The sequence below is a fragment of the Oncorhynchus mykiss genome, chromosome 13 (genome assembly GCF_013265735.2).
Source record: "Oncorhynchus mykiss isolate Arlee chromosome 13, USDA_OmykA_1.1, whole genome shotgun sequence".
In the NCBI taxonomy this organism is placed as follows: domain Eukaryota; kingdom Metazoa; phylum Chordata; class Actinopteri; order Salmoniformes; family Salmonidae; genus Oncorhynchus; species Oncorhynchus mykiss.
The window spans coordinates 54,455,204-54,471,327 of NC_048577.1; the positions used below are offsets into that span (position 1 = coordinate 54,455,204).

The 16,124-nt window shown below is 41.1% G+C and overlaps 1 protein-coding gene across 4 annotated transcripts in view; it reads left to right on the forward strand.

The window, feature by feature from the left end:
- The first annotated feature begins 2,351 nt into the window (after positions 1 to 2,351).
- Positions 2,352 to 16,124, forward strand: part of samd9l (sterile alpha motif domain containing 9 like) — an 86,714-nt gene continuing 72,941 nt past the window's right edge. Inside the window, exons 1-4 of one of the 4 annotated variants that reach the window (XM_036941525.1) lie at positions 2,352 to 2,557; positions 2,731 to 2,779; positions 10,157 to 10,213; positions 10,318 to 15,695. In XM_036941525.1, coding sequence (XP_036797420.1) covers positions 10,210 to 10,213; positions 10,318 to 14,945 — 4,632 coding nt within the window. In that variant the 5' untranslated portion in view covers positions 2,352 to 2,557; positions 2,731 to 2,779; positions 10,157 to 10,209 and the 3' untranslated portion in view covers positions 14,946 to 15,695. Of the gene's footprint in view, positions 2,558 to 2,730; positions 2,780 to 3,634; positions 3,772 to 10,156; positions 10,214 to 10,317; positions 15,696 to 16,124 lie in introns of those variants that run through there. The other 3 variants (XM_036941526.1, XM_036941527.1, XM_036941528.1) reach the window with 3 other exon arrangements.

Here is a 16,124-nt window from a genome sequence, read left to right on the forward strand (position 1 = left end):
CTTGTGGGACTAATGCTGCATTCATAACCAAGTGGGAAGGTGGTATTTACCATATACCGACTGGAAAAAATCCACTTGAACGCACCTACAACTTCTAATTACTAGTGGGAAACTCATCGATCATCCCTGATCTCGACTTCTCCCACATGCTGACCTCTGACAACACCTACGAAGGAAGAGACTTCACCAACAGCAGTTTCGGCAGTTAAATGTAGCACAACATTTATAAAAAGCAATCTATTAACATTTTTTAACTTGAATTTGTTACCAACCATGAAAGCTGTACTTTTAGTTGGTGAATTAGGATTTGGTGTAACAATGTATGCAGACCCTTTTCTATGCAACAGCCTCCTATGCGTGTTTACCTGATTTAGATGTCTGTGTATATGAATCCTTCTTCTTTTATCCCTCCTTTAGAAGCACCATTACAGGGAGTTACCAGCAGAGGTCCAGGAGACTCTGGGCTCCATCCCTGATGACTTTGTCTCCTACTTCACCTCCCGCGCCACACCTACCTGGCCATGCACACATGTGCACAGGAGGCACTTCCTTCCCAACGGACTCCCTACACACACCATGAGGCCCCCCCCCCCCCCCCCCCCCGCTGCAGACACACACGTCGCAGCCAGAGGAACCCACAGCGTCAAACACAGTACCCTCACAGCCTGTGATGGTGTCGAGCACAATTCCATCCACAGACCCCATACAGTCAGTGACCGTATCAGACTCTACACCCATACAGTCACTATCAATCTCAACAACACAACCATATTGCCAGTATCATCCACATCATTACCAGTCAAACCAGTACTGCCTACATCACCCTCATCCACACTGCCAGACCTGCCTCCACGGACAGTTGCCCACCCAGCCCTCAGAAATCCCCCCTACAAATCCTGAACCACCAGTGCCACACAGGACACAGAGCCTGCCTGAAAGCCAGGTGATGGGTATGGCACAGAGAAGCGTTGCCTTGGGGGTTTAGGCTGAGTTTCTGTATAGCACTTTGTGACACCTGCGGTTGTAAAAAGGGTGTTTTATAAATACATTTGATTGATTGATTGCCTTACGAGTGGACACATACTGGGGCCCTGTGGCTCTTTCCTGTGCTGGTGAGGACCAGGCCTGCATTGCCTGGGACCTGCCGACGGGGCAGCAGCAGCCCAAACCAAGTGCCTTTCCTACTCTACTGAGACAAAATGGCTCAGAATGGAACCGTCCCAAGGTCCCCCGATGCATCAAGAAGCCAGGGTGGAAATGAACTAGTGTGGGCAGAGAGAACCTGTTTTATTTGCAATGGAGTCCCGCCTTATGTCAAGTATTGTTGAGTACAAAAATACTTGGCAATACAAGGGAGGAATCCTTCTGTTGATGTTGGAAGATTTAAGTCAACAATGGTAGTTTTACTGTACAATGTTCCCTCAGTGAGCCTTTTCACTGTAAAGAGGTGTATATTTTTGTATATGTGACTACTTGATAATGACTTGATCAATGAAAATCATATGTGGCCATTATGCCTTTTTTAAATAATACTGTGTTATGTATGTGAGCTCTGTGAGGGTAGATGTGTCTGGAATAGTTTTGCTTGCTGCTGCAGATGCTGCTTGACTCAGTACTATTTCAGTGCCTGTCTTCCTGTGCAGTCAAGGAGAGATATTCCAAAGGGTGTTTGAATTGAACACTGGTAGAAGCATGTGTTTCTTTTCTACTTTATCTTATCTCTGTTAGCGTTGTGCTGTGCTGTACATCGGGCACAAATAAATAGTGTTTTTTTTATTGCAGGGCGTCAGCCGAAGTCTTGTTTGCTTGATCTCTTGACACACTATGCATAACTAAATCTTGTTCAGCTACAAGTCATGATAGGATGATTACAATGTATTCCCTTTACATTCTGGGTTATGGGCTTGAGTTTCTTTGTCCATTCTTTGATGGAGGAATTATATTTAATTTCTCTCATCTCATATTCCTTAACGATGATCCAATGCAACATGTTTTATTCAATCATATCCATTGTCAGTGAATAACATATTAATAGGTATTTAATGTATTACATTTAACTGTAATATTCTAATATTTTATTTATTTTGTAAGCTGTTTTTATGTACTGTCCATACTACACAGTTTCAGAATTTTCTCATTTTGCATTGCCAACGAATATGCAGCTGTTTTAAGTGAAAAAGCCAAATAAATCAGCGTTATATTTGTGCCTTTTGAACTTTACATTTTTGTCAGTTATTTTTGGGACTAAGCAAACATAATATATTCATTATTGCCTGTTATTTAACGGACTTCCACTGCAAGCCTGAGGGGGTCCATGCCAAGTTGCCAGTGTCATAACTCTCCTTTTCTCCTAAACGAAACTTACGGGATCTGACGTAGTTAGGGTCCATGGTTTTAGAGCGTTTTAGCATTCGACACCAGCTATCTAGTACAGCAGCAGAAATCTACCAGTTGAAAAGAGTCGTCTTCTATCACACCGAATATTCTAAAGCATGAAAGACGTGCGGCGAATTAAGAACTAAACATATTTATGTTGGCAATGAAACAATTTAAAGAGGTGAGAACTATATCAATTATAGGCTACGCTTGTTGAGAGTGCTCTCCAACAAAGGAAAGACACATTCTTAGCCCTTTATTTCTGTTTGGTGTAAAGTGTATCTGCTGAATGGAAAAAAACTATATTGAAGTCTTATCTCTGCAATCTAAAACTGGAGTGTATTTTTTTTCTAGAGAGGACAACATCCCCGCCAACGTCTGGTTCATCTTCGCCCGCTCATTGGTAAACCCAATATATATATTTTTTTTTTGAGACTACAGATTAAACTGAATTTTTATTAAAACGGTGTATTTTTATTTTTTTTATTTATTTCACCTTTATTTAACCAGGTAGGCTAGTTGAGAACAAGTTCTCATTTGCAACTGCGACCTGGCCAAGATAAAGCATAATAGCAGTGTGAACAGGCAATGTAGCTAATGTGGGCTATGTAGCTATGTAGTTACTTAAAGAGTTTCTTGAACATCTAAAAATACTAACTGTAGCCAACGTTAATAGGCTTGAGCCAATTTATTTGAAACCGTGCATTGGCCTGCATTCCCTTGTGATTTTATAATCAACTAAACTTTTTAGCAGCTTCGTTGTCTTGAAATAGGGTATATTTCAAATATTCGTTTCAATGTCTAGCTATGGGCATGTCCACAATCTTTCAAAGTAACCAATCAAACATAATCTGTAATATTTGTGTTGTGGAGAAATGACCAGGCAGGAGACGGGAGTACAGTTAGTTTTCGTTTAGTAAAGTCAAAACCCCTTGTGCTCTACAGTTCCTGGCACCCCAGTGCGCATGTGCATTTCCTATTAGGTGTAGTAACGTAACACTGCCGTAATGCATTACTGCTTAGTAACAGCACAGTAACTCATATAAACAGATGTAGATCCTAGATACTACAGGAGACACAGGTGAAGTGGTGAATGAGGTGAGCTTCTCCTCCAAAGAGTACCACAATATGAGTCATACCCATAAAACCTAGCGGTCAAACGGAAATGGTTCAAATCGTTTTTAAACCATTCATTTTTCCCATAGGCGATTTTAGACTCTTATGTGTAAATTTACCCTGATGTAACGTTTTGATAACTGTAAATCTCTCTCGGACAAGGTGACTTATTAATATATTCGCTGGTATAAAAAAAATGAAATGCTAATTGGCTGCCAATGAGGCTATCCGACAGAACTACAAATACTATCTGGACGAGACTGCTGAATCCAGGCAAAGGTAAGAATCTCTGAATTAACTATCTAATGTTAGCAAAATGTAGTAATGCATAAATTGGTCACATTTAAAATAAAAAATAAAAACTGTTTTGGTCATGTTTTAAAATAAAACAATACCTGTTAGCAAAGGTGTCAGCTAGAGAGACATGCATGTATTTGTAGTCTTGCATGATGTCATTAATTATCATTTTTCGAATCTGAGAGTAAATAGAGCTGAATGTATTGATTTAAAAGTCACCTTGTCTGAGAGAGATTTACACAAATATCAAAACGTCACACCAGGGTAAGCCTACACAAGACACGGCCCTTGTTTTAAGTATTTCTAAAATGGGGAAAACGAATGGTGGAAAAATCATTTAAACCATTTCCCTGTTTGACCGCTAGGTTTTATGGGTATTATGACACATCCACTGTGGGGATCTATAAAGGGAGCCACTCGCCTGTAAACTGAGGTTCGTTCAGTTTGCTTGAACATTTGCTACGTTGTGAAACGGTTTGTACTGAAGGACACGTGTTCCCTGAACGTTCTTGAATGTTCTTGAACAGACTGAGGTATGTTTGCTCCAGTTTATTGGGTGTAGCGAGGTGTGGCTTGAAGCAACGGGTGACGTGAACTCAGCAAAAAAAGAAACGTCCTCTCACTGTCAACTGCGTTTTATTTTCAGCAAACTTAACATGTGTAAATATTTGTATGAACATAACAAGATTCAACAACTGAGACATAAACTGAACAAGTTCCACAGACATGTAACTAACAGAAATGGAATAATGTCTCCCTGAACAAAGGGGGGTCAAAATCAAAAGTAACAGTCAGTATCTGGTGTGGCCACCAGCTGCATTAAGTACTGCAGTGCATCTCCTCCTCATGGACTGCACCAGATTTGCCAGTTCTTGCTGTGAGATGTTACCCCACTCTTCCACCAAGGCACCTGCAAGTTCCTGGACATTTCTGGGGGGAATTGCCCTGGCCCTCACCCTCCGATCAAACAGGTCCCAGGCGTGCTCAATGGGATTGAGATCCGGGTTCTTCGCTGGCCATGGCAGAACACTGACATTCCTGTCTTGCAGGAAATCACGCACAGAACGAGCAGTATGGCTGGTGGCATTGTTATGCTGGAGGGTCATGTCAGGATGATCCTGCAGGAGGGGTACCACATGAGGGAGGAGGATGTCTTCCCTGTAACGCACAGCGTTGAGATTGCCTGCAATGACAACAAGCTCAGTCCGATGATGCTGTGACACACTGCCCCAGACCATGACAGACCCTACATTTACAAATCGATCTTGCTCCAGAGTACAGGCCTCGCTGTAACGCTAATTCCTTTGATGTTAAACGCGAATCCAACCATCAACCCTGGTGAAACAAAACCGCGACTCGTCAGTGAAGAGCACCTTTGCCAGTCCTGTCTAGTCCAGAGATGGTGGGTTTGTGCCCATAGGCGGCGTTGTTGCCGGTGATGTCTGGTGAGGACCTGCCTTACAACAGGCCTACAAGCCCTCAGTCCAGCCTCTCTCAGCCTATTGCAGACAGTCTGAGCACTGATGGAGGGATTGTGCATTCCTGGTGTAACTCGGGTAGTTGTTGCCATCCTGTACCTGTCCCGCAGGGGTGATGTTCAGATGTACCGATCCTGTGCAGGTGTTGTTACACATGGTCTGCCACTGCGATGATGATCAGCTGTCCATCCTGTCTCCCTGTAGCGCCGTCTTAGGCGTCTCACAGTACGGACTAGAGGTCGACCGATTAATCGGAATGGCCAATTAATTAGGGCCCATTTCAAGATTTCATAACAATCGGAAATCTGTATTTTTGGGCGCTGATTTTGCCGATTAAAAAAAAAAGTACATTTTTGATTTTTATACCTTTATTTAACTGGGCAAGTCAGTTAAGAACACATTCTTATTTTAAATGACGGCCTAGGAACAGTGGGTTAACCATTCCTAGTTCAGGGGCAGAACGACAGATTTTCACCTTGTCAGCTCGGGGAACTATTCTTGCAACCTTACAGTTAACTAGTCCAACGCTATAACCACCCGCCTCTCGTTGCACTCCACAAGGAGACTGCCTATTACGCAAATGCAGTAGAAGCCAAGGTAAGTTGCTAGCTAGCATTAAACTTATCTTATAAAAAACAATCAATCAATCATAATCACTAGTTATAACTACACATGGTTGATGATATTACTAGTTTATCTAGCGTGTCCTGCATTGCATATAATCAATGCTACGCTGGGGGATGATTTAACAAAAGCGCATTTGCGAAAAAAGCACAATCGTTGGACAACTGTACCTAACCATAAACACCAATGCCTTTCTTAAAATCAATACACAGAAGTATATATTTTTTCACCTGCATATTTAGCTAAAAGAAATCCAGGTTAGCAGGCAATATTAACCAGGTGAAATTGTGTCACTTCTCTTGCGTTCATTGCACGCAGAGTCCAGGTATAGGCAACAGTTTGGTCAGCCTGGCTCATTGCGAACTAATTTGCCAGAATTTTACGTAATTATGACATAACATTGAAGGTTATGCAATGTAACAAGAATATTTAGATTTAGGGATTCCACCCGTTAGATAAAATACCGAACGGTTCCGTATTTCACTGAAATAATAAACGTTTTGTTTTCTAAATGATAGTTTCCGGATTTGACCATATTAATGACCAAAGGCTTGTATTTCTGTGTGTTATGTTATAATTAAGTCTATGATTTGATAGAGCAGTCTGACTGAGCGATGGTAGGCAGCAGCAGGCTCGTAAGCATTCATTCAAACAGCACCTTCGTGCGTTTTGCCCGCAACTTTTCGCAAGCACAGTGCTTTTTATGACTTCAAGCCTATCAGCCTAATGGCTGGTGTAACCAATGTGAAATGGCTAGCTAGTTAGCGGGTTGCGCGCTAATAGTGTTTCAAATGTCACTCGCTCTGAGACTTGGAGTAGTTGTTCCCCTTGCTCTGCAAGGGCTGCGGCTTTTGTGGAGCAATGGGTAACGCTGCTTCGAGGCTGGCTGTTGTCGTGTTCCTGGTGTTCCTGGTTCGAGCCCTGGTAGGGGCGAGGAGAGGGACGGAAGCTATACGGTTACACTGGAAATACTAAAGTGCCTATAAGAACATCCAATAGTCAAAGGTATATGAAATACAAATGGTATAGAGAGAGAGAGTCCTATAAATACTATATTAACTACAACCTAAAACCTCTTACCTTGGAATATTGAAGTCTCATGTTAAAAGGAACCACCAACTTTCTTATGTTCTGAGCAAGGAACTCAAACGTTAGCTTTTTTACATGGCACATATTGCACTTTTACTTCTCCAACACTTTGTTTTTGCATTATTTAAACCAAATTGAACAAGTTTCGTTATTTATTTGAGGCTAAATTTATTTTTATTTATGAATATTAAATTAAAATAAGTGTTCATTCAGTATTATTGTAATTGTCATTATTACAAATAAATAAATAACAATTGGCCGATTTAATCGGTATCAGCTTTTTTTGGTCCTCCAATAATCGGTATCTGCGTTGAAAAATCATAGTCGGTTGACCTCTAGTACGGACATTGCAATTTATTGCCCTGGCCACATCTGCAGTCCTCATGCCTCGTTGCAGCATGCCCGTTCACGCAGATGAGCAGAGACCCTGGACATCTTTCTTTTGGTGTTTTTCAGAGTCAGTAGAAAGGCCTCTTTTGTCTCCTGTTTTCATAACTGTGACCTTAATTGCCTACCGTCTGTAAGGTGTTAGTGTCTTAACGACCGTTCCACAGGTGCATGTTCATTAATTGTTTATGGTTAATTGAAAAAGCATGGGAAACGGTGTTTAAACCCTTTATAATGAAGATCTGTGAAGTTATTTGGATTTTTATGAATTATCTTTGAAAGACGGGGTCCTGAAAAATGGACGTTTCTTTTTTTGGTGAGTTTATTTTACGGGCAGTGGCAATGCTGAAATTGTTCCACAACCCAACCGCTCCCCATTTTTAACTGGTCATTCAGTAAAGCGCCATTTCCATTCAATTTAACATTCCAGGTTTTAAAAACGTACTGAACACATTCCTGGTCATTCTTGCTTCTCTTCCTTGTGGATGTGACTGCATCCATTAAAGCTCTCCTCAGCATGACTAGATTTCTAGCTTCCTACTGAGCCATTCTCTTGTTTGGTTAAAACCTATGTTTACTCGTTTGTGAATAACCCACACTCCGACCAGCAATATGCTGGTTACCTTAGCCATAAGGCAGTTGCTAGCTATATAATGCATTACTAGCTTCATGGCCGTGGCATTCACACTGTGCTAGCCCTAACTAGCATTACCTGTGAGGCTTCTAACTAGCAAGCTAGCCACACTAGCAGTCCTACATGCACATAGTGGCATACACCTGGCTAGATAACTTGGAGTTCCCTACCTGCTCAGGTAGTGTTGCTATCACGCATGTGAAGGCTAATTCACAACAATGCTGAAAAGCCTACTAGCTACTGGCCAGCTTGCTTCTCTCGTTTAGTACACCTCACGATGCTATGGTGATATGAGACTCAAGACCGGAGAAACACCAATATTCACGCAGTTGTCTTCGGCTAAGGTGGTACTAGCTAGCTAAGCTATTAGCCAAATAGGTGAACCCTAGCTAGCTAACATTGCTAAAGGCCCTCTCACCAAGTACATAAAATAAATAATATGAGCACGTCTTGTTTAATGACACCGTTCACACCAATTTGCAAATATCGTCCTACTGCAACCCGACAGTAATTTATTCGGAACAGGTTAGATATTGTTGTCTGGGACACTGCCACTGACAGGTCTGTGGGTTCCTTGTGTGAATTAATTTATCTTTGTCTACATTTTTTATGTTTGCAATGCAGCAATGTATCTATTTAGCCAATGCATGTGTTTCTGTTTTGAAATGGTTGTCAATTTCATCTTCATGTAGCATATCACCGCTGTCTCTAGCCTATTTTCCGCCCTCTAGGAAACTATGGCGCGCTGTGCATGGCTTGTGAGGAGGAGAATCTGAATGCGATTTGCCTCTGTCTTCTAGACTACCCAGAGTGCAGGAGCCCCTTCAACACTCTCACTGTAAAGTGGCTGGTTTGCGAGAAGTGGTGTGACCAAAACAGTTCACTGTTTAGATCCATTTAGCAGCTTTCTCGGCCTGTCATCTAGACTTTGACAACTAGAGTAGAGTAACACCCGCAGTTGTGTTTCATGAAGGAAGCATGTCGCTTACGTCTAATGTCGCTTACGTCTAATGTCGCTTACGTCTAGCCGTTTCACATCCGTTACACAGTCACGTTAATTTTCAGTTCTAAGTTAAAGTTTAAAATATGTAATTTACGGACATTGAAAATGTCTATTCTTTAGGGTTGTCAAACGATTAAAATAGTTAATTGCGTTAGTTAATTGAGATTAATCACGATTATTGAAAACATTTGAATTTGCTCACATTTGGCCCTGAAAGTTTAGTATTTTTTTTTTAAGCAGTGGCAGAAAGAAAAAAACATAGCTCCTGCGACATTGGGCATAACTTTTACATGATTTTGGCTAGAGTCATCAGCGACGTCAGCAAGCATTGACTGTAGCTGTGTTCTGTGCTTAACAGCTTCCGTGCGGAAATGCGTGTGTTTAAAAGGATCCGTGCAGTGAAGAAAATGGAGATGCGATTAACGCCGACGGACCAACTCAATTTGGCCTTGTTTGGGGTGGACCTCATTAGAATAATACCCAGTGTTATTTGCAAGTGTATATTTTAAAACATTATGTCGATAGAGAAAATTGTTGTAGTTAGTGTTCGGTTGGTTGTGTCTATAAACTTTGAACATGATCACTGCCAGTTCTTCAGCTTTTGAAATGGCTAATAGCAAGTGACAGATGAGAGCAATAATAAATCAATCAGAACCAAATATTTTTGGGATTGGACATAATACTTTCATCATTGACATGAGATGTCAGTGAAATTGGTTACGGTTAAAATTTGACTTTATGAAACCACAGCAAAAAATACAGATTTTCAACGTCCCAAAAAAATACTGATTTTTATCTTTCACGTAGAACTGAAAATGAACATGGCTTTAATGTCAGACACCATTTTAACACCCAGAGGAGTCGTCTTTTCAACGTCCCTAAAATATGTATTTTAAACCTTCACTTACAACTGAAAATTAACATGGTTCCAATGTCAGATGTTATTTCAACATCATTTAAGGTCATTTTGCTTACTGGGCTACCAAGAAAGAAGACATTTTTTAAAATATATTCACAGCCTACTAAAGGATGTACTTCTTTTGTAGTTTTGTTAATTTCAAATATGTTTCACTGAGCAACACACAGTAGAAAAACAAGCAGTGCTATTTTAGATGATGTAGTTGATTGATTAATAGTTACTATTTTCCACAGACTGATTATGCAAGACCCTACACAGCAGTGAGCTTGTAGACTGAAGTGCAATAATGGGTAAGAAATAGTTTGAGATATTGGTGTAATTATGTTTTTATATTCTACTAATACTTCATATAGGTAATAAATCAGTTATTTGATTTTTCTATTATATTCTACAGCAGAGGAACCTGATGAACTGCCTGTTGAAAAATGGACTGACTCCAACGTGAGCTCTTGGTTAAGAACTATTGGAGTGAAGGAGCAATACATCAAGAAGCTTTATGAGGAAGAGGTAGATGGGAGAATTCTCCTTGTACTGACTGAGGACTATCTGAGAAAAGAGATTGGAATGAAATCAGGACCAGCTCTGTTGATCATCAGAAAGAGAAATGAGCTTATAGACACCAAACAGACAACTCAGGGCAAGGAAAAGCCTCAAAGTAGCAACAATAGTGAACAGGAAAGTAAAAAGAAGAAGCAGGGATCAGCTCCCCAGATTCCAGAGACAGATCAAGGTCTTTCAGAGGAAGAGAAACAAACTCATCAAGGACAATCTGTTGAGGACAATGTGTTAACCACGAAGAGAGACTGCAAGCCACGGCCATTTGGCAAAGAAGGCATTGATTTCACATATGTCAAACATAGTGTTCTGCAACCTGAATCTGGTGTATTTGATCTAATATCTCCCTGTCATGAGTATAAGTCACTTGACAATGCTGCCAAATTGGACCGCACAAGACTACAGGCAAAATTTGCCAAAGAGGTTCTCAAATTCGGTAGTGGCTGCATGAATATCAGATCAAATGGCACAATACACTTTGGTGTGATGGACAGTAGGGATGATGCAGGCTATGTGCATGGTGAGATAATTGGTGTTCTGGTTTCTGAGAAAGATATATATGTTGATGCATTGGATCACATTGAGAGGAGTTTCTCTCGCTCTGACAGCGAGCATGTGCGACAGTGCATACGTCCACCTCGGTTTATAGAGGTTATGGACATAAATAGCACAGAAAAAAGATATGTGGTGGAGGTTGATATTGTTCCCTCCATAAGCATTGTTAAGAACCGAGTGTACTCTGTTCGCCTGCCAAACTTCAAAGAGTCCTCTAACAAGATTGAGCATGAAAAGGAAACAATCTATCGCAGGGTAGGATCAAAAACCGAGCCAGTGAGTGATCAAAATGACTTCTACCAGCGAGTCAGAGACAGAGATGCCCAAAGAGAAGAGGCTGAGCATTGTCGATATGTTAACACCCCGGACATCTGCCAAGACCTCGGAAGGAAACTCACCATGCTGATAACCAGTGGCAAGAAATTCATTGAAAAGGAGAAATGGTACATTCTTGTCACTAACAAGTTCAAACCAGATGATTTGAGCAGCATTGACTTCTTGCTCAACATGAATATTTTTTGTGTGTTTGACTTTGACACAGATTCCAAGCTGTCAGGACTGTGCAGTAAATATATTCAGTACCATGCTGCAAATATGCATTTCATGCAGAACTACAAAATATCAAGTGGTATGAGCATTGGAGAATTTGTGAGCCATTTGCATTTGTTTGAGCAAACCAGCTGGATATTTTGCAACGGACGAAGCGATTACAAAGGGAATGAAAACCCCTGTGATGAGATGACATGGATCAAAACAAAAATTACACTCCTGAGGGAATCTGTGTCATTGATCTGCAAACAGGTCTTGCCAAAAGGAGCATTCCTGGTGGTCTTCCTTCTCACATCCCCTGTTGAGAAACCACTTTTGCACACCTTCTATGAGTTCTTCACAGATATGGAAGGCCATGAAGACATCATTTGCATCTCAGAATCTGAGGATAACTATCAAAAATGGCAAAGTTTTGCAGAGGGTTCATGTGGAACAGAAACTGTGAACCGTTCCAGTGTTGTCGGGATGAAAATGAGCCATGTTGATGCGACACTGCAGCGAATCCAACCTGTAACATCTCGAGACACCAAACACTTGCCTATCTACCTGAAAGGACAGTGCCTTCTTGAAACTCGTGACGAGGAAAGGATGTATTCCTTGGAAATCCTGAGTGTCAATCATTGTGATGAAACAAGCGATGATTACATCAAAGCAGAAAAAGAAAACATTGAAAGACAGTTCTACCACGGGGGAAGAGTGACCTGGTTGAATTTCTGGCTTGCAGAGAAGAGGTTTGTTGGAGAAGTAATTCAAAGGGATGCATACAGGGAGGTCTCCGAACTTCTCACAGACACTATGAAATGGGGTGTAGACAGACCTGTGAACAGTATCAACATCTACCATCACCCAGGAAGCGGTGGAAGCACAGTGGGAAGGCAAGTGTTATGGAACAAGAGGACAGACCTAAGATGTGCTGTTGTGAAGCCGTCATACTCCGCAGCCACTGTATCTGAACATGCTGTCCAGCTCAGAGAGTATGAGGAAAAAGATCCTGAGAAATGTCTCCCAGTGCTCCTGCTGATTGAGGACTGTGACAAAGAATACCTTGATGAGCTGAGGAATGAATTAGAGTTTGCCATCAACACTAAGAAAATCAAACAAGGAACACCTTGCTTCATTATGTTGAGCTGCAGGCGATCCCATAACCCAGAGAAGATGTGCAAAGACTCACCATTGCAGAATGTAGCTGTCACTCACAAACTATCAAAAGAAGAGAAGAGACAGTTTGCTGGGAAACGACAGAAGCTTGAAGAACAGTACCAGCCAGAATTCATTTTGACATTCGTCTTGATGAGTGAAGAATTTGAACACCAGAAGATTGTTGAGTATGTTGCGCAATTTGTGAAACATCTGCTGCAAGACATTGATCATGAAGCGGTTGTCACTCGGCTCATTCGGTATGTGGCATTGCTCAACACTTATGTTCAGAACTCATTCATTTCCCAGTCCCATTGCGAAGCTCTGCTAGTATTCACCATTCATATGGATCGATTCCGCCAGCATGCTTTTGAGAGATCACTGAGTGAGCAGGCCAAACTTGTCTTTATACATCTGAGAGATGACAAGACGCACATTGAATCAGTTCGAATCATTCATCCACTTGTTGCAAAGGAAATCCTTCAGCAGCTCCTTGGTGACCAAAAACTGCAAAGTGGGTTGGCCATGGATCTTCTCCACGAGGATGTGCTTTTTGAGCACAGATTTGGAAAAGAAGATTATGGGAAGTTCCTGCGAGCCCTGTTCATGAGACGCTGCAGAGTAAGTAAAGGTGATGAATCAAACAGCTTTTTCTCTCCTCTCATTGAACATGTGAGTGAAAAGGAAACCCCTGACAAGGCAATCGAGCTCCTCAAGGAGGCATACAAACGCTTCAACAAAGATGCATTCTTTGCTCAGCAACTTGCTCGCCTGAATTACTCCCATGAGAAGTTTGAAGAGGCAAAAGATTGGGCGGAGATAGCAGCAAAACAAATGCCTAACAACTCTTACATTCTTGACACGAAAGGCCAGGTATACAGAAGATGGTTCAACGCCAAGTGTAAAGCAATTGAGAAAGTACCAAAAACGGCAGAAAATACAGCAGACGCTGTTGAAACTGCGCTGAAAGCAATGGAGTGTTTCAGAGAATGTGAGAAATCTGCTATCTCGGACCTTGAAAACATGAACAACAGTGGCTTTTTTGCTGCAGTTGAAGTTGGCTGCAGTCTGTTGAAGCTCGTATTCTCATTGCGTGTTTTCTCAAGCAAAACGTATGGCCATTCAGAATGTATGAAGTACCTTCTCACTGATTACATTCCTGAGGAAGTGAAGAAGCCCTGGGAGAATTTTCACATCAATTTGAAAGGCCTTCAAATGACACTGCATGAAGCCCTGGAGTGGATCTCGGAGGACCTGAGTTACTTCCAGACAGACATCAGTGCAGATGAGGAGGAGACAATTGAAAGCTCTGAGATGAAAATAAGCCATCCAATGACATGGTTGGTAAGAAAATCCTCTGAGTATGGTAAATATTTCAGTGATGCCTCAATCAGCATTGCCCCAAAGCTGTGCCAGTTGAACCCTGGCAGTTTAACTCCTTTCATGAAACGCATGATCATTTACCGGCTTGGTGGGGGGAATATAACTTCAATCTTCTCCCTTCTGACTGACCAGAAAGAAAGAGACCAAGTCAAAGTCCTAGAGAATATCATATCGCTCTACCCCAGCAACCCTCTGATGGCCAGGCTGGATCAAATGGATCTTGTCAATTACATAGCAGCTCATATTGCTCTGAGTTGCCTTACAACCCAATCTCCAAAGTTGGCTGCTCTGAAAGACCTTCAGAAACTCAGTCAGCAGTTCCCAAAAGAGAAACGGAAGTGCCTGTCCAGTGCTCTGTTCCTGCTCATCTTGCTCTTCTGGCCAGAAGATCATGACACAGACCCTGAAAAAGAGACCAAATACAACATTGTTCTATCAGCTGTTGAGTACCTCAAAAGGAGCTACTGGACCAAAATGAAGGATATACCACAAAGGAAGAAAAGGATTTACACCCACTTTTTCCTTAGTAATGGAAGTGGGTGGGACAAGATTGTTCACAAAAGCAAGGTTGAAACGATTACAAAGATCCTCTCCATCTCAGAAAAGAGAATGAAGTGGTTCAGTGGGGAGGTGTGGAAAATGCCAGAGATGGCAAAACTTCTCAGGACTGTGTCTGGGTGGACAGAAGATGGGATAGTGTACCTTGAAGGCCCAAAAGAGAAGAAGTTCACTATTCCTCATCTGAAAGCAGCCTCTGTGCCCTATGGCAATGAAAACATCACATTCTACTTGGGGTTCACATTTAGAGGACCTGTTGCGTACAACGTCACTGTGAAAAAGTAGGGTCGCCACTTAGACAAATCCTGCCAGAAAAGGAGTCTTATGGAATATCTCCTGAACATTTTGGACCAACATACCAATGAATGAGTATGTTTTAGAGCGCATTGTCAGAGGAAGACTGTGTGTGTGTGTGTGTGTGTGTGTGTGTGTGTGTGTGTGTGTGTGTGTGTGTGTGTGTGTGTGTGTACAAAATTCAGTTTAGTGTCTTAAGAATGAATTAAATTCTGCCTGTAAAAAAATATTTCACAAGGCAAATTGTATGGATATTTTGCATACCGTAAGTGTAAAGTTATTTCTGTTTGAATGCTTTGTTGCAAGTTTTCAACCATTATGTTGACTGAAAATATTAAGGAATGTGTTGTCAAGTTATGAAGTCATGATCTGTTTTTGTTTGTTGAATACTGTATATATTTTTTATATTAAATCTTGTCTTATGCAGGAAGCCTGTGTAATATTATATGTATTGTGCCCAAAATGTGGTATTTGATAACCAACTACTTTGTACTTCTCTTATTCATTTTAATGATAGTTTTCCCAGTGAAATGGCCCCTTTATATAGGATTTTCACATTTGATGTATTTTTTTCTAACCAGTCTTAATATTGTCTTTTTGTATGAAGAATGACTAGTTCAAAAATGGAGTTATGCCTAATAAAGTTGCCTTGACTTTTTTGTTTGTTTTGAATGGTTGTGTGACTGTTTCTTTTAGCAAATGTGTGAACAATGCTAAAATAGTAACATGAAATTCACTCGTAGAAAAAATAGAAAATAAACATTTTAATGGTTGTCCCATGAATCCATAGGACCACATAATGAAAACAGTTGAGTTCAAACTACCCACAAGCAGGTATGTAGGCTGAAGTGCAATGCTTCTGACACTTAGAACTGTGATGGACAGTGTCCATTGTGTAAAGTCTACGGAAATGAACTCTGGTTTGTCAACATAACTTCAGTGGTCAACATCAACTAGATGTCCCATTCCTTCTCTGAAGACCAAAATGGCATGAAGCCAAGGTGTATCCACGACATCAACAACACATAAGTGAGCATCTCGTCATAGAATCATAGCTGGATATTTTACCCTCTTGTTGCAAACTCGAAGTGTATTCAATAGTAGTCAAATATTTTCCTCAATATGAGGCATGCAGATCAAATATAGTAGATGTATGACCAATCAGATCAA